The sequence below is a fragment of the Theobroma cacao genome, chromosome 1, assembly GCF_000208745.1.
Source record: "Theobroma cacao cultivar B97-61/B2 chromosome 1, Criollo_cocoa_genome_V2, whole genome shotgun sequence".
In the NCBI taxonomy this organism is placed as follows: Eukaryota; Viridiplantae; Streptophyta; class Magnoliopsida; order Malvales; family Malvaceae; genus Theobroma; species Theobroma cacao.
The window spans coordinates 27812808-27835371 of record NC_030850.1 but is presented as its reverse complement, the minus strand read 5'-3'; the positions used below and the strand labels follow the sequence as shown (position 1 = coordinate 27835371).

General features: G+C 34.8%; 2 protein-coding genes across 2 annotated transcripts; both read right to left on the bottom strand.

Annotated features, from left to right (window-relative positions):
- On the bottom strand, window positions 11275–16422 carry LOC18613178. Its single transcript, XM_007050281.2, has 8 exons — window positions 16212–16422; window positions 15632–15946; window positions 15222–15421; window positions 14772–15122; window positions 14389–14589; window positions 14165–14235; window positions 12127–12266; window positions 11275–11825 (listed from the first exon to the last, which is right to left on the bottom strand). The coding sequence occupies exons 1-8, from the start codon at window positions 16405–16407 to the stop codon at window positions 11482–11484; spliced, it is 1818 nt and encodes a 605-aa protein (XP_007050343.2). The 5' UTR covers window positions 16408–16422; the 3' UTR covers window positions 11275–11481.
- On the bottom strand, window positions 18965–21723 carry LOC18613176 (pentatricopeptide repeat-containing protein At1g06145). The gene has a single exon (XM_007050279.2). It carries the CDS (start codon window positions 21717–21719, stop codon window positions 19917–19919), a length of 1803 nt encoding a protein of 600 aa, XP_007050341.2. The 5' UTR covers window positions 21720–21723; the 3' UTR covers window positions 18965–19916.

Below are 22564 nucleotides of genomic sequence, written 5' to 3'. Positions count from 1 at the left end.
TTAATAATCAATTCTTTATTACATTTGGTCCCCTTATTGGGCTACATATATTTTTATTTTTCCTTTTAAAACCCCTCTTTGCGCCCCTTTCATCCAATTTTTATACCCTCAAATGAGATTCCATTTCGTATCCTTATACGACAAAAGAGCTAGCATAAACCAAAGCCATTTTGTTTTGCAATTGATGATCGGATTTATTACTAGTTATTTTATGGTTTTGTTTGGTTCTTCTCTGATAACTGCAAGTGCTTTTGTTGGGTGTACCCTGATCACCTATAAGTGAAAGAAGATTTAAGCATTCCAGGGTAATTAACAGGTTAAAAAAGCAATTAATTAAAGGGGAAAACATACAGTTTAAAGCACTTGCCATTAATTGTTTTCCCTGAGAGATTTCAATTTGTTTCCTTTGAAATATAACAACAGGCGGAGAATTACCGTAGACGAACTTGTCAAGTAATTTAATTTGTTTGTTTTTGCGTCTTGACTTTTCCTTTCAGCTATATGGTGTTTTAAGTTTAACTGGGAGACACATTGTAGGAGCAGCTCAGATTAATTGTCGTGTATATAAAGATAGAGCTGGCAATGGGTCAGATGCGATTAAATTGAGCATTGAGATAAACATTCCATCCATCACCCAACTTGTTACTTCATTGCGTGTATTATTTTCACTTGTAGACCTTCATCTTCTCTTCCCTTGCTTGAATTTCTTTAATTAAGCTATGAAATAGGTCGAAAATTACTGGACAATAAATTAATAATATGCCAACAGCATACCCATGTCACAGAAACAAATACTACTGACAATATTAAAATACTTGGGTTTCGAATTTGAAAACTCTTTTTCTTTTAATTCGTAATTCGGGGGATAAGATTCTGTTTTAGTATTAACTTTTTAGTTTTTAGGGGGCCTTCTGGAGGCTTATCCTCTGAGTCTACACCATAAAATATATGCTATTGCTGTGAATGTTATATGTGATCGAGAACAACTCAATTTCAGCAACTATCCTGACATTCTGCATGCTACAGAGATATATATATATATATATATATAGGTCCTGAACCCTGATCTCATCTAAATTAAGCTTGTCTTGGGATTTAAAACTTTATACTAGTTTTACTCTCCGTCTCTGATCTCAAGCATGGTCATGCTGGCTTTGAATTGAATTATCCAGATTCCCATTATCACTGTAAACTGTGCACACTCAAAGGTTACAATTTAATTCATAGGAAGAAAAAGAATTGAAAATGGGGCAAACAATATCTAGGACAAATAAGAACCAATTGGTATTGGCAGTTTAACTGAACCCTTCTAACATGTGGAGATCACTTTTTAATAATATGATCTCAAATTTGCAGCACGCATGAGTGGCTCATTAGTTAAATATGCCAATCAGAGGAAGGTTCAGTCAGAGGTAGTTGATCAGGTAGCTGGTGACAGTAGCACAAATATCAACTTGATTGGAGATTAAATATAGTCACACTCCTTTCCTATCCCAAAAACAAAATGAATAAGAAATTCTTAGGAGGGAATTGTCTCATTTTGGTGATTTGAAAGATTTTATATATGGCATTAATTAGAGGTCCCTGCCCTACTCCTACTCCTACTCCTACTCCAGATATGATTACAATCTATAGGTTTGAAATAAGGGTCCCTCTCCTTTGCTATGATCCACATGAAAATGGACTTAGGTGTTTCCTATGATTAGAAACATCCCATGGTTAAAAATATCATATATATTCCTAATTTGATACTAGGAATTTATTTACGTGGATAAATCTTGAAGACTTACTTACATATAAATATTTTAAATTTAATAAAAATAATACAATGAATATACTTATTTATTCATTCGATCAGATATCATATAATATATATAACTTTTTTAATTATGCTTGTTTAGAAGTCAAAATTACCATCCAATTAAGTTTTGATGTGGATTTCTAGTGGCACAAACTAGTATGATATGGGGTTCTTTTACCAAAATTAACAAAGAAATTAAACAATATATAGTAATATATATAGTATCTGTTCTGTTCCATCTTTGTTGGCAAAAATCAAAAGTCCATGATTATGTTAATACTGTTGATTACGGACAAATATATTGTAAATTTCAGACATGAAATAGTGGATTACTTCTTAAATACTGGTCAAGTACAGATAATGAGAGAGCAAAAGGAAAAGAAAGCATATATTCCAAAAATGAATGAAACAAAAGATAGTGACACTGGAATACAACAGTTGAGGAAGGGAAGAACGAATAGGAGGGAGGGAGAGAGAGGGGCTTCATTTTCTCCTTTCTAGTGTTTGATTAGTTTAAGTATAGCAGGTCAGGGCTTGTCGAGCAATACAGTATTATCATCATTAACTAATCTTAATATATAATCATTAATCACTTTCCCCTGTCACACATAGGCAACAACATGTAGACCTTGCCCAATTGTGCACCTTAGGCCCCACACCCAACCCCTAATAATGACATCCATCCCCAACTTGGCATCTTCAATTCCACACCCCCTCTTCTGTCTGTCGTTTCTTGGTGAACCCCTCATTAAAACAAAATTGTTGCTTTTCATCTTTTAAGACTTTAGAAATCTTGGAGATGAGCTTGAAATATTGCTTAGATTATATATTTCCTTGTCACGGAGGTTATAAAGGTTACTAATTAATGTTCATAAAGTTGAAGACCAAAACCATGTTTTTTACTTGAAAGTGAAATTATCCCAACTATTCTCTCTTATTCTCCCAACTTAATTAAAATTAGGAATAGTTGTAAAGTTCCTTTGATTGTCTAAAATATGAAACATATTGACTAGTTATTTCCTGTCAACAAATAGAATTCATTTCATCGTCCAAAATATCAAGTATTTCATATAGCATTTTTCTTTGATCAAATAATATTTGGAATAATTGATTTGACATTTATATCTCGATATACATGTGAAACTTAAACTCTATCACTTATAATTAAATTATCAAGAAAAAGAAGATATCTGACAGTAAAGGTGTGGGCTACTATCATAAAACAAACTCTTAATTAAGTTTCCAATCACAATACCCCAAAAAAAAAAAAGAAAAAAAGAAGGAAAGATTTTAATAAAATAAGATAGGATTATGACAAGGCTAATCTAATAAGCAGAATTGGAGAACAGAAGTGGACGTATAGACAAGGGTTTGTGCATGGCATCGACCTGATTGGCAGCCATTATCCCACCATCGGAAATTAATGGCTTTTTAAGACATGTGTACTTGTTGGCCACTTAACCAGGAAAAAGGAGGAGTTATCCTTGGGGACAAGAAGGCATGTTTTAATTGATTTTATGGGGATTATTAAAATATTAATCTCCTTTAGACAATAATGTAGGAGGGTTCAACTAATCTCAAAAGCAGCAATAAAACAACAAAAAAAACCCCTCATCTGTTGGTAAATTTTGTTACGGCTTTGAAATTATAGTATTTAAAATGGCAAATGATCGAAAGAAATCCCCTCCTCATAAGGCCCTTTTGGGGTTTCAAAGAGACTTTTTTATTTTATTTTATTTCTTTCTAGAATAATCAGGCCAACCCAAATACTTCATCTTCCATTGCCTGCTTGTAGAGCTGTTGTAATTATAGGCATTACTCTTAGTAAATACTAATTATTTAAGAGACATTCAGATTATTTTCTTCCTTATCTTATTTACATTTTAGAAGAAAAGTAATGATTTTATACCTTCCAACTAATGAGAATTATATTATTTGACATATAATTTTGGTTGATTTTAATTTTTGTAAGTAGTCATTTATTACACTTAAAAACTTGTGATGATATTACGTTACTTTCCAATGACGACTCAAGTCTATAAGGGCATTACTGTTGAATAGAATATAAGTACAATAATCTATAAATTATATGTGTTAATTGGTGTATTTATATATATATCTTAATAAATTAAGTAGAAAATATTTGTAAACCTGAATATTCCATTAGTTTAATAAGTTTGCTGAATCAACAGGACTTGTATAATTGGCGGCCGCTGGAAATGGAATCATCAAGACCTAGTCTTTAATGAGCATTATTAATTCTTCTCTGTATATATAAATCTTTTTTTTTTTTTTGCTTTTGTGTGATTAAAACGTTAGTTATTTACCAACTTACTTTTGTTTACCGACTTTGCATCTCATCGTGTTTAAAAATATGGAGACATTTAGCATTGAACCATGTTTGGGTGTCGGAAAGTATTATAAGTAGTACCACATTCAAAGACATGTATGTAGTCGACAGTCTACAAAAGTTGAGGGATACACATTTTATTCAAGTGTTTCTTAATTAATTTTCCTTGGTTTTCTCTTTTCCATGAGCTATCACATGATTCAAAGGGATTGCCATTTGCCATGTAATACATAGCACTTTAATTAATCAGTGCTTTGTTTAGGTTACCAAGATCAGTACTCATCATTAAAGTTCTACGAGGAACGGCCTCTTTGTTCGAAGACAATGAAATCAAGAATATATATCGAAACGATCCACACTACTTTCAACTGTCTTCTTGTCATTCCAACACACTGATCTCAGGTCAGGTGGATTACAATGTCATTAAGCCTTTAAATAATGTACATTATTCCATAATCCAAAGTCACTGGTTAACCTCTAATTTTCTGCATATATTAAACCAATCTTTCATTTACTTTTTCGATTTTGTTTGGTTGAGTTTATATAAATTAATTCTCATGAAATTAAATTCAATATATAAAATAACGAAACAACACATTCCCTAGCTAGCTGTAATGAAACACTCACTGATGGCATGGCATGGCATGGTACAGAAAAAATGTATATTCCCTTGGGAGACCATGGGAAAAAGGCCAATGATATTAAAGGAAAATGGGAGGAGTTAAAGAGACGCCGCGTGGAGGAATGTCTGTGGCGTACACGTACATGCCCCCACCATGCATCTTCCAATGTGCGACCCATGTTCCATACACAAATCCGTACCCTTCACCAACTTTTCTTTTTTAAACAAGAGAGGAGAGGAGAAGAGAAGAGAGCATCTGCGTAATTCCAAATCTTGTTCCTTGATTTTGCACTGTGTTGAACTCCCCTTTTTATTGCAAAATGATTCATCACATTCGCCAATACATTTTGCACTCTTTTTTACACACACCAAATTATCATTTATTTTCTCAATCACTCCATCTACTCATTAGTGAATTTCAGGACCAACATATTTTTCTTTTCTTCAAATAGTCATTTTTATTAATACGAAAAGTTTATACAACAACAAAGTTCACAACAATGAATTGAAAATTTTTTTTTTTAAACAACACTTAATACGAAAATATCTTCCATAATATAAAATAAATTACGCTAACTCCTTTGTTCATGAAACCACAAAAACACAAACATTCTGCAAATTACTTCTATATATCAAGTATATCAATGTCGATTTTTGCTACATATATCCGATCACTAGCAACACGCACCGAACAGATTGAGTCAATCTACTTCCATTTTTGCAAACACATTAGCTAAATGATTAAAAGATTTAATTACTTGTATATAACTTCGCCAATCATTTTCTATAATCTGTTAATATCAATAAAAACTTTTTACAAAGATCATATAATGAGATAATTCAAGATAAGGGCTAATCAAGAGAGAGATCGTCACTAATAAAACTAGAATCCAAAATCACTTCTTGTCTAATAAACACACTTATCAATTGATTCAAGCGACAAAATTATATACATATATATTTACGAGGTCTACTTACACATTTTATTGTGAAAAAGATACACACACACACACTCACACGATGGTTTGATAAAGAGCAATCTCCTTTTGCTTTGAGAGGAAAAAAGAAAGATAAAAGAGCAATGAGAGTAAGCAGCGTAATATATTAAGCACACAAAGCTGGCAATACACTTTAATTAAACTTTGGTAGTAATATTTTATATTTTCACCAAAGATTTCACCATCAAAGAAGCTTCTGATCGATCAACTATCCGTGTGAAAAAGAAACCCTTAAATATCTGCTTTATCTGACAACAACTCTGCAGCAATATAAGATAAAGAAATGATTAATTTCTCGGGCAGTGTTGCTGCAACCAATTATTTGCTACCACCTATCTGATTAAATGGAATCTCTATAATGCATGCTTGTCAGCCTAAAAGTAATAACAAGAATGTGATAAGGTCGTTCAAATTCTTAGAAGCAAATTACTTATAATACTAAACCTTTGCCCAACATATGTTTTCTTTATTGGGCTATGTATGTAGTTAATATATTTCATGTTTTATAAGACTGAGTTTGAATCATTATTTTTAAAATATAAAATCTCATTTTTAGTAAAATTTATGAATAATTATTGAATAAAAATTAAGTTAGGTATGATTTTAAAATAATTTATAAAATTTCATATTTAATTGATTTGCATCAATAAATACTCAATCAGTCATCCTTTTTTTTAAAAAAAATTTAATGGGTCAATATGAATTTATTTTAATTAAATAAAAAACGATCTAATTGAAAAAACGATTTGTATCAAAAATTAAATCAATTCATCTAATCATCAAGGTGTTTCGGGTATGATAACTATGCTTTCATGCTCTTTCCTTCTTTTAACCTTTGAATTTCTGCGTAAATGAAAATTTAGTCATATTGAGAGAAGCACATTGTATGATTAAAAAAGATGGTTCTATATTTTTTTTCTTTATTGTTATGAAGCATGAAAATTGTAATAGCCAACTGATTCCGCAAAATGCTATTTTGTTTAAATCCAAATTGCTTTTATCTAAACCCATCATCTAAAATCATCATATTGAAATTAATTAAAGTGACATAAGCATTCATATTTTCCTTTATTTTTCCCTTTCATAATTGGTCTATTAAAATTTCGCATAAAAAAAATAAAAGTGCTAGGTGTAGGTGGCTAGCAGGGTCAAATCCCATACAGAAATTAAAACAAAGAAAACAAATTTATTTACTGAATTAAGGAACAATAAACAAAAAGGGCGGGGGCGGGGGGGTTGCAAAGCATAAACAATTGAAAAAGTAATTGATAAAATGCAAACAAAAATGTAAAGGCCGAAAAGAGGTGAGAGAAAAGGGAAGGCAAAGCCGTTACAATTTACAACTCCTCGGGATTGCGGTGCACGTGCACATTTAACAAAAAAAAGCACACACACTTCGATCAGTTGATTCTGACGTTGACACGCCACACGAGTGGAAGTCAGGGCACTGTTTTTTACACGTGCGGGCCCCACTCTTCACGTCACCTCCACTCGCTAACGTTAAATTAAGGGTCCTCCCCATAAAGCAAATTTATTTTAAGAAAGAAAAAAACACAGAGAATTTGTTGGCAAATTGAACCAAAATGTTAGAAGAACAACCAGGAAAGATGCAAGGCTAGCTCTGTTCAAACTAATTAAATTATTCTTGGGTTTTACTATTGATTTTTTTTATTATTAAGTACGAATTTTATTTTGTTTTATTGCAATCTTGGGTGATGTGATGATGTATGGTAAAATTAATGTTCCATATTTTGATTTGAAGTGACTTAGAGCTATTTCTTGGAGATTAGAATAAGAAGAAGCAAAGGCGGTGAAAAGTTTATAATTAAAATGATTGTGTAATCATTATTAATTATAGATGTTAATGACTATTTTGTAATCTATAACTATATATTGTATGACTCGATTAAATAAGATTAAAATACTTTATAATCAAATTTGAATTAAAACACTTAAAACATAATAAATATTTTTTCTGTTGATATTTTTATAATATTAATTTGTCTAAATAATAAAATTTTTAAAACACAAGTAAAAAGCTGTGTAATAATAGTGTCGATAAGGATGTTTCTTTTATTATATTTGTAGTGTGAGCTTAAACTTAAAAAAATGATTAAACAGTAGACAATAATAAGTGCTCATTATTTGATAAAATCTTCTACCTTTGCATACAATATATCCCAATAATTTAATATATTAAACAAAAGCTTGAACTCCATACTATATAAATGAATATATATATATATATTAGAAAAAAAGATAGATAACTTTTTATCCATCTCTTCACCAGCCTCGAGTCAAGTTAAAACTCAGAACAAGCATTTCAAACTTTAGGAATGAATCACTAGGTATTAGGCTGCTATTTACTATATTCAGAGCTTTTTCCAACCTACAACCTTTTAATGGAGACAACAAAGGTCTATGTCATCTTAGTAATTAAGGGTTTTGTTTTTTTGGGTGCATTAAATATTTTCTGTGGGAGGCCAAGACTCGAGACTAGAACTATTTTTGCCTCATCAAACAATACAAAGGCTAAGCTGCATTGAAATGTTGCAATGTTATTCCAACAATTAGCAACATCCATGCATTATTATGTCTCAACTGTTTTGGGAAAATTTTCCACGATTTTGGAGCGGCGCTTTGCTCCCTGAATTTTCTCTCTATCCTTTCAAATCAAAATTGAGTGATCCATCCCTTCTTGTCTTCCCCGAATGACAAGTGGTTTGAATACCAACATTTTTCAAATGACCAATACAGGAACAAAATAAAAAAATATTAGAAAAACTACAAGCGTAAGTTTTATGTAGCTCTCAATGCAAAACTTTGGTGGAGGAAAGGCAAGTTTTGGTTGATGGACAAAGACCATGTTGGAGAATGATGCTAACATTTGCATCCCTGTAAAGACCAGTCAAGCCGACACACACGTTGCATATGGGGCCATTCTACGTGTTAATGGATGCATTGCAAGAAAACTAGGGTTTCTTTATTCCAATTAGTGTTTAATTTCTACATACTTGTCTCAAAATTAATAGAAACCTTATCTTCCATAATTTAATCACAAAATTCCCTCGAGTATCTAACACATTTATAATATCTCTCTTTTTTTTTTTAAAGTTGGTGTTCTGTTGATGGAAAAAGCTAGAATGCCATGTTGAGTCTTAAACTTAATGTAGTAAAAGACTCCTTTCGACATAGAAGCTAGCTTTGCAGGAGTCGGAACTGTATAATTACAACCCAAACCAAGCTGCTCAAAAGTATTTGGTAGCATCCTCAGAAAAAGTGAAACAGCCCCTATACAAAAAGTTTTAGCTGTATCCTATAATGTCTTAAGAGAATGTGGCCTCTCTATATGTATATATCATCTCTTATTAAAATAGCAAGAATCGGACAAAAAACCACGCTTAAATATAATTAATTTGATCTAAATTCCTACACCATGGATTAGGTCCCTATCAAAGCTTTGATTTAATAGGGGTTATCAAGATGTTAACTTTCATGTGAGTTATGACTTACTCTAGACGTTCAAACATCAATTTCGATCCCAAACATTTTAAGTAGCGACGAAAATGTCGTTGCATGATGATTGAGAAACACAAGCAGAAAGCTTCATTTTCACAATTATATATATAAGTCTTGTTGTGTTTTTTTTTTCTTTCCCTTTTTAAAGTGTAATTAGGAGGCCCGGTTTAAGTCATTCAAGTGTTATAAAAGTTTTGGATGTACTTTGAATAGGGAGCAAGATTTCAAAGTCCAAACCATAAAATAGGGGCCAATAGTCTCTAGGTAGCTTAACAGTTAGGGCCACGAATCGTCATTGCAAGAGGGGCTAGCCACAAGGAAGAAAAAAAGAAAGAAAGAAATTTGAAAGTGAAAGAGATGGTTTTGTTATTGTCTAATGTCTATGCAAGGAAGCTAATGGAGAGGGTTTTATTTTGCCTTGACCATGGACTGATTAAACTTTATGGCTAAGAAAGTTAATCACAGGTGGAGACAACCTGGAGAAGGTAATGAGATGTAGTCTAAGACACAAGTTAATAACTTATTTGACCGAAAAAAGTAACCTGTCATAATGGGATAAATCTGGTCCTACAGCTTTGTCTGAATGTGTATAATAGTTGGTTTCTAGTTTCATTTTTAAAATTTAAACAGGTTATGGTTTTGCTTCAAAGCTGAGAAATTATTTCTGGGTATATTGACTAATGAAGAATGGAAAGCCCCACCACAACTCTTATCTTCACTGCTTCTTATATGAATTTTCCAGCATTTTTTCTTTGGATCTTGGCCTTTGAAGTACACACAACTTTCTTCCGACCAGAATATATATATAAGTTAATTTATCCCAATGCTTTGTTAATAATACATACTTTCGGGATGATTCTGAAATGGGTTGGCAATGTGTCCAAAAGTGCAGTCCTTGACAAACCTGTTGCTTAATGAACATGATAAAATATGGATATAATAATGTTCAAGTCTGATTCCCTAACGTTTCCTTCCACATAACAAATCCTCACTCTTTGTCCAGAAAAGTCGATCCAGCATTTGCTCTAAAAAATATCAGAGAAAAGCACAGAAATTTTGTTGGGGTGCAAACAAGTGACCCAACTCAAGTAAGAAGAAAAATGTCATTCTTTGAAGATGAAGACAAGCAACAAACGCGGAAGGGCCAGTTTGGAGTTGAACGTCTCTTTTCTCACAATAAGGAACAAATAGGACGCTTCCAAAAGTGTAGTCAATACTACTTAAATTTTTATCCAGGCCCTTTTTTTTTTTTTAAATTACTGTTTGGTACATTGAGGAAAATGTGTCCTTTAAGCAAAAATTGTTTACTGCACCCAAGCTTTTTTTTATATAGATATTCATGCGTATCAGGCGTGGTTTTCTACTTTACCTTGGATGCTACACCACCCTAGGATATAGCCTAAGGTGCAATTGACTACCGCCAATTTCTGCTCAGCCACACCTTTTTTCAGGTAGGGAATGGTGGGGAACCTTGTGATCATTATATATGAAATATACTATCATATATTGGATAGCTTACGTTCCATTTTAAAAGAAATTTCCATGCTAACATTCGAATTCGTTTCAGGCTAGGCGAGCGCAACTGCTAGGATATTTCTGGAAGAATTTCTCAACTTCACTGCAGCGCAGAAAGGGCAGGGCTTTTTGATAAAGCAGGGGATACACTGGGGTTGTAACCTTAGAGGCAGCCCCCAATAACAAATATTGGCCAGGTCACAAACCCGCTTTCAAGCACACATTACAACTTCTTGATTGTACCTATAAAAGCATTTCTCCAAGAACCAGTATCCCCTGAAGCAAAGAGAGAGGAGCAGGCTGTTGCAACCTGCAGTAGCCATCCCTTCGCCAAACAGTACGGCTACTAGCAAGGGTGTCGCATTTGAGGAAATTTAAGCACTTGGCAGCACGCCCTTCCGTAAGGGCATATGACTCGAATAATTTTCATAGAAAACAGAAAAAGAGAATTCTTTTTTTAGATTTTCCCTCAGAAATATGTTTTTCCACTACTAAAGATCAATTGGATAATGATTTTAGTTCTACCAAATTTAGGAACATGAACACATTACAAGCGGTATAATTGCACCTGCACTATACCTTTCTCTGCAAAAATGCATAGAACTGCCTCAATATGAACATATGATTATTAACAATTTACAGAACGTTAAAGTTAAAACTTTTAGCATCATCCTATCTAAATGCCTCCATCATGGGACATAGGCAAACCTTTCAGAACATCTCGTAAAGCATAATAGTGGCTATCACATCTGTGGTCAGAGAGTAAGTTGCTTGAGAGCACTATCCTCTGGAAATGTTCACCTGGATGTCTCCTCCAAAGACTGAAATATTCCCTGCCCCTGTTATTGCTGCTTTCAGCATGATTATCTACATTCCTCTTCAGATAGTAAACAGTCCCTGGAACAAATAACTCCTCTGGCACTGCATGGGCACCTTCATCTTTTTTAAGTTCAGCAACATTATTTGCTTTCGATTTAGAGGCCAAAAGGACCGAAGTTGATTCCTCTTCGATGGGACTGTCTGTTCAAATAGATTGAAACAGCATATGTTAAAGAAAGACACAAATTTCGCAAATTAAAGCTTGTTCTTTTATACATGCCTTCTCCAAGGTGACTACTCACCTTCCCAGAAACCTATTAAGTATGAAAAGAAGTATGGGCAAGAGAATGCAGTCAACTATGATAACAATATTGAAGGCACATATAGCAGGTTAGAAAACCTACCAGATTGACAGCAGTTGTCAAATAAGGAAGATTTCAAAGTAACAAAACATACAATTTATAGTTGGGTGCTACAACTAGATTATGGGCGCTACACTTACCAGAAGATTCTTTCTTGCTTTTGAAATTTGCATAATCAGCAAGTTTCCGAGCTACATCTTGTACAGAGGATACAACCTGTTTTGCATTTGTAACCAGATCTATTAAGTTTTTCCAGTCTGCTTTCTCCACCACACTCATCCTGTAAAGACAGATGAATAAAATTAAACTTCTCATTGTCACAATTTCCATGTGCATCTAATTTCCAGCTTGAAACACCAAAACCGACAAAGAATAACCACTTCTATACAAGACATAATAATTATTAAAATATATAAGAAAACGATCAGTTGCTTGATGCAGCTTATTGTATCATCTCCTCTAGATACTATTTTACATTCATGCACAAATAAACCAGTAACTTTGAATAACTGGAAAACACTTGATAAAACAAACAGGTTAAGTTCACCCCATAAAGTACTCCTACGCGGTCAGTACAAGTGCTTTCTGAACATGAAAGTTCCCTGATCTTACTCAGATACAAAAGGCTAAGAACTCAAACTCCACTTCTCAATAAAAGCACTAATGTTAACAGTGTCTTTTGTTGAGGAAACTGAAATAAAAAATATTCAACAAATCCTCTTGTTTAGATAACATAAGGAGGAGAGCTCTACAAAACTGGAAATAAAGAAATGAGAATATCATTCTAATTTTTGCGGCTCTATAATTATAAGCATCAAGTTTATGAACATTGAGTGGATAGAAACTTCTATCATCATAGAATCACTGCATCACTTCTTTTAACTCCAAAAATTTGGAAAGAACTTTAATTTGCATCAAACTCATTTCTCTTAATTTCTCTCTTACTCTTCACTTCTATTACAACTTATATTGCCAAACAAACTGTTCAATAGCCCCCAATTCCCTCATATGGTTCATAAAACCTATAAAAGAACTTTTAATAGCAAAGAACCAATGCAACACGGTTCAATATACTGTAGCAGATTTTATTTGTAAGGATTTTTGTCTTTTTAGGTTTCTTTTTTGGTCAGAAAAGAAAAATTCATTCAAAGCAAAAACAGTTGGGGAATATCCTCTGGGTCATCAGCCCTTAGGAAAAGAAACACCAATCCTCAGCTAAAACATTTAACAAAATGCAATCAGGGGCAGCTCAAAAACAGCAACATTTTCCTCTTAATTGACTCCATTCTTTGCAAGCTGGTCAGCGCATTGTAATCATTATTTATTATAAGGGCTAGGATTGATTTTTATTGGGTAGGGATAACAATGATAGCCAAGAACAAGCCATTCTTTCTAATTCGTGGCCTTAGAAACCATGAGACCGAGCCCCTTTCAGCTGCATATTGATTTTTTATTCTTTTCAGTCTCTCTATCACTCTCCACCTTTTTTTCATAAATCAACTCTAGAAACAAGAATGATAAATTTTGCTTCTCTTGACATCACTTGAACCACTCATAATGTATGTTATAAAAAAATTTAACAGCAGGATAATAAGTTTCCTTTTTCTTAACCAGATTACCTTCACATAACAAGGCAATTGGCCTATATTTCAGACATTGATATAATTCCAAGGAATTAGGCACATGGAAGAAAACATAAAAAATTGGGCATATCAATTAAAAAATGATCATCACTGCAACATTTTGTTATTTTAAACTGACAAATTATTTAAAATTAAAAGCAAAGCATATAAGGGTAATCAATTATTTTAGAGAACCAGGATTAGGTTGGCTATTAAAGGTTTATCCGAAGAGAATTAAAAGAAAAACAAAATGATTTTGCTTTTCAACATCATCAAAATGACAAAAAAAAAAAAAGAAAAAACTTTAAATCCTAAATAAGCGAGTTAAAAGTTAGCTAATATTCAAGCCGTTCGAAATTTAAATGCAAGCTGTTTTGTTGTGAAAATGATCCCCTGACATCAATGATAAATTGGGTTTGTAGGATTTCTGCTACTCACAATGCTTTTATCCAATAAGTAAGCATCTACTTTCATGAGGTTCTTTTGTTTCAAGTCTCATAAATTAAACATCAGGAGAAAAATACAAATGTTAATTAGACAACATTTGCATGCTTACCAGTCTGTTTGAAGAATTTCATTCCTCAGCCTTGCTAGAGATGATGTACTCAGTCTAGGCACAATGTCATCCTGTATGCAAGGAAAAACATAAAGCCTTGAGAAAAAGAAGTCAAAAGATATACAACAAGGAAAACTACTAAACTGGGATACTCCAATTTGATAGAAGAACATTTTTCAATAAAAGAAGCTTCTACAATGTATAAGCAGATGAATTGGGCTTACCTGCATTACAATAGTTGTAACGAAATCAGAGCAATTTTCAGCAAGTTCTTTGGAAACACAAGGAGGAGTTGCATATCCAACAGCAGAGACAATGTCAGGGCTAAACCCCAGCTCCATTTGTGACTTTTTACGTAGCATTATTGCTAGTAAAGAAGCTGTTGCAGCTCCAAGAGAATGCCCCACCAGCCTTAACCTAAATCCCTGTAAATGAATTAGGCTCACTACAACTATGAAAACAAAACTTTGGGTTTAAAATTAGCAAGTACAGTAGAAGGGGAGGAGCAGGGCAGGAATGAAGAGGGCAGGGGAAGGGGTAGGGGTATTCAGAAAAGCCTAAAACAGAATTAAAATATTGCAAAACAGACACAACAAAATTTAACCACCTCATATTTCTCCAAGCACTTTCTTATCGTTCCCATTTCATGGTGAAGAAACCAACGAGCAGCTTCAGCTGTGCCAAAGTGAGTTGAATAGCCTTCAAATGTGACCTCTCCATCACTTGAAGAAACAATATCAGTTATAAGGTCATAAACAGTATGAGTTCCACGGATTCCAAATATTACAAGTTTCTTTCGTGGATCAATTCCTATATAATAACCAGGCCTCATTACACTGGAGTTCTTTACAAATTTCAAAACATTGCATTCTCTAAGCATGCTGGTCCTTGCGAGGATGGCAGCATTATCCTTATAACATCCTTTTGCTAATTCAATATGGTATATCAGATCTTGGACCTACATCACAAAACCATCTTAATAAGGTTCTTTGTCATACCTATCTGAAAAATAAAAAACTCTTTGCAGAGGCACTTAAAACAAGGGTTCAGTAATTACAATTGAATCCGATGTGATCTTTACACCCTTAACATCCTCAAATGGATTCAAAGACGCCTGACGAAGGTATATAAGATATAGGCCTATGGTAAGATCACTCAAGCTCCAACCTTCAATTCCAATTTTACTACGCTGAATGCTTGATATAATTTCTGAAACAGATCGAGTGCTAGGCGGGGGTTTATCCCCTAACTCATTTCCTGCAATATACGAATTAAATTCAAGAAAACCCTCTTAACCACAAAGCCAGATTGGAAAAGACTAGAGTGACAAATGGCTATTCCAAATGCAATGAAACTTTATAACTAGTTATTAAATAAGTATATTCATGATCTCAAGTTTCCAATCAAAAAACGCGGTAATCAATTTAGCTAACAAGATTATGGGACATGAATCAACATAAAACAGACCTATTGGCAGAGCCCACCTACACAATTGAAGAGCTGGCTCAAGAGCCTTTGTGAGCCAAGCAAGCTCTAATTTCCACTTGGTATCACCAATATAATCTTCATCACCGGAACTATATTTGAATAATCTGGTATCATAACCTGCTTTCTCATTAACTTCAGGCTTCAAAGAAACTTGAGCCTCATCTTTTGCCTCTTTCTCTTTATTTAGTTCTTTTATTCCGTCTGCTTTTGACCATTGTGACTGACACCGGTTAAGAATACCGTACACAAATCTACCATAAAGTTTCTGTCTTTTAATCAAAATGTTGGTATAGTCTGCATCCGAGCCACCAAAAAAACAAAACCCAATATTAAAAAAAAAAAAACCAAAACAAGAAAGATTGAATGTTTCCTCGTAAAGCTTCAAGAATTCTTACTCTGTTGCCATCAAAACTGCACAAAAGTTCAGATTTTTACTAACAGTTTGGTTTTCATTCAAAAACCCAAAAAGCAATTGCATTAGAAATGAGAATGCGTGAAATTTAAGTTCTTAAAAATATAAAGAGGTGGATTAAAAAAAGAGCTGAAGCAAAATACTTACAGAGATTGCGTAAGAAGCGTTTGGCAAATTGGTTAGCCATTACCAAAGACAGAAGAAAACAGAAAAAGTAGAAGTAGCAGATATAAGCGGCGGTTCTTAAAGAGCCTGACACGTGGCGCTCGGCCCATTCTCCGTGGCGGCGAAAACTCTGGCAGAGTGAAGGCGAAGGTTGTTCGGAAGAGGGTATTACGGTCATTCCATTAGTGGGTTTTGGGCCATAAGCTTTTTATGCTTTTGGGCCTATATCTAAGTCCGCCAGATTGTCTCACGGTATTATTTCCACGCACTTGCTATAAATTCGTCGTTGTTGCTAGGGTTTTATGCCCAAGACTGAAGAAGTCGCAACAAGCCGTTTTGTTCGTAGTTTTACTTGGGTTGTTTCTTTTAGTTTATGTTTTTAGCTCTGGTAACATATTTGGTGTGATTTTAAGGTGTTTGGAGAATGAGATGATGAACTGAATTGTTTCCCTATTGGTTTGATTGCCGTGATGATGGCAACTACAATGTATTGGCTCTATCTGATCATTCTCTTAACCTTTGCAAAATTTTGGTTTCACCACCCCCACCCTGTTTTTTTGTATGCAAGCATTCGATATTCGCTGGTGTTCTTGACAGTTTTGAAACGTTGCTATTTTACTCTCTGGTTGTAAGGTTTTTCCGCTTGCTTTCTGGATCTCCTAACAAAACTTTGTTACCCATTTCATTGATATACGTTTGAGAAGGACTTATGGTTTTGGGAGAATGAAATGATGATTGTGATATTGTTTCCCTATTGGTTTGATAGCCGTAATGATGGCATCTTAGTATTAGCTCTATCTGATCATTCTCTTCAAAAAGCAAAATGGTTTTTGTTTTTCTCAAAAAGAGGACAGCATGTATTGCAAGTTATATCAGGGTGTTGGATTCATCATTTGTTTCAATATGATGGGTTTCTTTCAGTTGTGTGTTCGTGAAAGTAGCCTGACCTTAGGTACAGTACAGTGTTTCTCACTTACCTCAGACACTTGTTCAATATGGCCTTGTCTTTTTTGTGTTTTTCATTTCCTCAATTACTTCCATCTAGCCCCTGGTTTCTTTGCATTTGATTGAGAAATTGTTAATAATGGATGGTATCTTCAACTCTAATGTATTACACTATGTAATCACCGCCCATTTTTGTTTCCTTCTGCACTTTCTTTCTAGTCCCTTGTAAGAAGCTCATTATTCAATAGGTTGCTTTGGAAGTCGAGATGAACATGCTCCTGATGATGCATGTTTGCTCTGAAATGATGTCGAGGATGAAGAACGAGGAGTTAATGTTCTTTTTCAGATTCCTAAACTTGTAACAGGCAGGGTAAAAGAAATTCTTAAATTCTGGTTCCAGGATTTAGAAATCAGGTATTGCCATATTGGAAATTTAGCGAAACAAAATTAAGTCAAATGTCACTTAAAAGTGTTACGAACCAGGGATGGTTTCCAAGCATTTACAAGCCGGAACCCTCTTATTTAAGCAAAACAGTGACAGAATAGGAAACCAATAGTTTTCCTTCCCTTGACAAGAGTTATGGCGAGAGCTTGAAATGAGGAAGGGATGCTGATGCGGTTGGCCCTTTTGACCTGTGATAAGCTACATATTCTTCAACACTAGTTACCCTGTGTATGGGTGGATCTTTCCCAGACAGGAGCTCCTTAATTGGTCCATATGGTTTCGCCTGGTTAGCGGTACTTGGAAAGAAGAAAGATGCAACTGTCTCCTTAAGTCGCATCGCATCACACACTTGGCGTACTCATTAACAGTCTCTCTGGAAACAAAGAAATTAAAAACAATCTTCCTAGTAATATTAATCATGATTAATACTAGTATATCTTTTAAGTTTTAACTGGAAAGTTTCCCTACAAACTTGAGGAACTTGGTTCTTTCTCGAGTTGTTGTGCTTCAAGAAAGATAAAAAGTGTCCTTCCAATATGCCGCCCTGGATGCAGTGAAATATCCATTGCCATAGACCCTGACTTTTCTTGTTCCATCATCCGAGTACCATTCCTCTTTCACCTCCAAGGGTTGCTAGTGAAACTGACGCACGCTATCCAACAGTTTATCCATTGTGGCATGTGGAACTCCACGGTCGACCATTTGGAAGAGGCCCCATGTTGATGCTGCTTCACGTATCTCCTTCACAATCTCCATTCGCTTCCCATTTTCTAACCCTTCAAAATCGATTATTGGGACTGGGAGACAACTTTCACTGCCGCCTTCCGATGTTGATTTCGGTCGGTTCTCTGGTGGATGGATGAAGATTTTAGGTCGCTCCAGAGTCTACAACCCCTTTCACTCCAGCCTTCATCTCAAGGAATTCCTTAAATTGTTTTGCATAGTCACCTTCACCTAGACGGCTGTAGACTCACTGCAGGGATGGTTTCCATTTGATTGACTGATTGATCAAGAACTTTACAATAGAATTATTGGAGAGGAGTAGACTTCCGGGGTTAAGAATCTCAGCCCATGTTAGAATCTTTATCAAACACTATTTACCATTTGCTTCAAAGACACATTACATCTTTTGTAAGCACCACGTTATTTCCTTGTGTATCCCTCATTCCAAGGAGGTAGGCACTCCCTCGTTGAATTTCCCAAAGTTTTTTCTATTGTCTTCTTGCGTGGTGCAATGGTAGCTACCCACGTTTACTTGTGTGATACACAAGGTATGATGCAATATGTGATACATAAAGGTGTTTCTTTTATTTTGTACAAAAAAAAGAAAAAGGCTGTCCTGTAATATGATGATATTGTGCGACTTTCAACAGTCAGATTTACACAAACAAAGCCTTCCCATAATAACAAGGGAAAAATTTTACCAGTCGAGCAAGGTACAGTTATGGCCTTATGATATTTTATAAAAATCTTGAAAGTTCAATGATACTTGATTAAAGTTGAATTATGAATTAAAAAAAATGAACAAGCTAAGCCAAGAGAGTTTGACTTTTGGAATTACCACTTTGCAAAGCAGCTAAGCAAGAACGCAATGCTTTCAAATACAGAGGTGCAATGCGGATGAAATCGCGGAAACAGTACTAGGATTTATGTCTGATCTACTTCAAGCATGTAAACAGTCAAGGCTCATTATATGTTTCTCAAATAGGAAGTCTGCCACAATTCTTCATGTCTGGTGTTTAAAAATGACCAGCAGATACAGTTTATCCAAGCTCAGTGAAGCATCCAACTATACAGTCATCTTTTCATGATATTAACCAAGGGACCATACTCTCTGAACACCAGAATCATCTTTTGGTTTAACTTCCAGCAGAGGACTTAATTTGCATGACCTGCATTTTACTCATTTATCAGCTCGTTATCTTCTGGTCTCCGTTTTCAATTGTATTCCAAGCACCAAATCTGACCTTCCATCCCATTTCCTACTCTCTACAAGAAACTGCTTATGGGAGAAAAAGGAATGTGTAAATCCCAGCATCAACCGTACTTAGTTATTCCACCAGTCATATGTTATTAACAGTCAACCAAAAATGGATAGTCTGATTACGTCTTTTCAAGAGCTTACCAGTACACAAGCCCTTCCAACTACATCTTTTTCCGGCTAGCTTGACTCTGCTTCACTAGAGCCCTATTTAGAGCCTTTCTTTGCAAAGCGTCAATCATATGCATATGGCATGTGAACTTTCACAATCTGCAGTTTGTTTTAGATGTCATTTCCTCTCATGAAGATTAAACTTCTAATATATAGACCCCAGTTCATCAGAAACATAGCCAGCTAGCTTCAGTTGTAAATCTAATTCGGCCAGAATCGAGTAGATCTCATCTGAAGCCAGGTGGGATTTATCAGATGCTGCAAACTGATGAATTTCGCTCTCCATTTCAATCCAACTGGATCCAGGACATCCCTTTTTAACACCTAATTCTCTCATCATCTGCCTGATCTTTGTAACCTGGGCCCATCGATTGACTTCAGCATACAAGTTAAGTAAAAGGGTGTAGTAGCCACTATCGTGTGGATCCAAAACCATCAGTTCATTCACAGCAAACTGAGCAATCTCCAAATTCCTATGAAGCTTACACCCACCTAATAATGCACCCCAAATAACAGGATTTGGTTCCAACTTCATGCTTCTTATCAAGAATAGTGCATCTTCAAGCAACCCAGCTTTGCTTAATAGATCAACCATACATCCATAATGTTCAACTTCAGGGGGGATTGAATAATCACGAGTCATGCTTAAAAACCTCTGACGGCCCACCTCGACAAGTCCTGCATGAGTGCAGGCACTAAGAACACTAACAAAAGTAACCCCATTTGGTTTGACATGATGCCTCTCCATACTGTCAAACATTGCCAGTGCTTCCTGTGCATAACCATGAACAGCAAGCCCTTCAATTACTGAATTCCAACAAAACAGATTTTTCTCTCTTAATTTAAAGAACGCCAAAAGTGACCTCTCTAAACTTCCACATTTAGCATACATATCAACCAATGCAGACCCTATATAAACATCAAGATAAAATCCATTTTGCATCACATAGTGATGTATTTCTTTTCCCGTATTAAGCGCTCCGAGATGGGCACAAGCTGAAATAACACTTGCCATGGTCACTTCATCTGGACTAACCTTATTTCTCCTCATTTCCTCAAAAACAGCTAATGCTTCTCTGAATTGCTTGTTCTTGGAATAACAGTTGATCATAGTAGTCCAAGAAATGATATCCTTTACAGGCATTTGATTAAAAAATAACTCAGCTGACTCCACATCCCCTACTCTTGCATACCCATCAATCATTGCATTCCACGTGGCGGTATTCCTTTCAGGCATCTCATCAAACAGCCTCCTCGAAGAAACCAAATCCCCGGCCTTTAAAAAACCCGAAACCATCGTAGTCCATGCAAATACATCTCTATCGGGCATTTCGTCAAACACCCTTTTGGATTCAGCAAATTTTCCAACATTCGCATAAAAATCAACCAAAGCAGTTTGGACAAAGACATGTGACTCAAAACCATGTTTCCAAACTTGGCCATGGACACTTTCTCCAAACCCCAATTCAGAAACCAAACCACAAGCCTTAACTAACGAAGAAAACGTGAAACTTGAGGGCCAAACTCCAGCTCTCAGCATATGTTTGTGATAATCTAAAGCTTGGAACGGGTTATGACAATGCACAAGGCCTTTAATTAATGCATTATAGACAAAAACATTGGGTTTTTGCATTTGGGTAAAGGCTAAAATTGCATAATCCATACGGCAAAAAGTGGCGCATGCACTGACGAATTGGTTCGTTAAGAAGCAGTCTTGGTTTGCATTTGTTTTGATCATGGTGGCATATATTGTTTCTAGTTGGTTTAAGTTGGAACATTTTTTTATTTGATCAACTATGGTTTGGATTTGTTGAGATAGTGTTTGAGGTTGTACAAAAGGTCTTGGCTGTATGTATAATCGGTTGAGGTTAGTTATGGTCTTGAGGGACATTGGCCTGCTTGCAAATCCAAGACTAGCTGTGGGTGTGGGGCAATTTACGGTCAACATAGTATTATCCCTCGCATTTTTACTTGCCTTTTGTTTTTCACTAATTTGGTCCTAGAGTGTCTACTACTATTTGATTTGTTCATTACGTTAAATCACATGAAACAACAAACAAACATGACAAATTCTATTTAGCAAAGAATGTGACAATTATGCTTCCATTTATTGAAAAGTCAATTACAAAAATTTTAGAGTATACTTTGAATTTAATTCTTTTCAAATTAAATAATAAAATAGTATAGGTCTTTCCACTATGACAATGAATTGAAAAGTGCATAGGGATGTAAATGGATTGGTGTTATATGGGTATTCGTGGGTACCCAACTCAATAACATAGGGTTTGTTTATTCGGATAACGTTTTTAACATTCGATTTGGGTTCGGGTAAATTTTGAATATCACTTTTAGGATATCCTAAATCCAAATCATATTATACATATATACATACATCCATACAGAAGCAGATATATATATAGTATAGTGGTGTCATTATTCACTGAAATGTCAAAAATTTTTACTTCTTGTACTAATTACATTAAAGTTTTATGTAGTCAATGATGCTAATGAACTGACTAATCTGTTTGCAATTTTATAAGAAATTTGGTCAAAGATTTCAAGTCAAAAGTAGATTTATTATGTAGCTTTTGTATGCTTCCAAACAAGGGTCAAGGCTCAGAAAGCCATCCAACACTTTCATGGAGTTTGATTTTTCAATCTAAACATTGGAGCTTTTCTAGCGAAACACAATTCCAAAGTACTTCATTCGAAAGGTAAGATGATCAGTGGATAGTTAACCAACTAAGGCCTCGGTTGGTAACTAAACAAAGAAGCACAAGTCAAGCCCCTGCT

What these genes read in the sequence shown, in the direction of transcription:
- LOC18613178 (XM_007050281.2), bottom strand. Translation starts at nt 16,407, where the DNA reads ATGACCGTAATACCCTCTTCCGAACAACCTTCGCCTTCACTCTGCCAG. An exon ending in ACGCTTCTTACGCAATCTCT is followed by an intron (nt 15,947 to 16,211) that starts GTAAGTATTTTG and finishes GCTCGGATGCAG; the next exon opens with ACTATACCAACATTTTGATT. An exon ending in TAGGTGGGCTCTGCCAATAG is followed by an intron (nt 15,422 to 15,631) that starts GTCTGTTTTATG and finishes CGTATATTGCAG; the next exon opens with GAAATGAGTTAGGGGATAAA.
- LOC18613176 (XM_007050279.2), bottom strand. Translation starts at nt 21,719, where the DNA reads ATGTTGACCGTAAATTGCCCCACACCCACAGCTAGTCTTGGATTTGCA.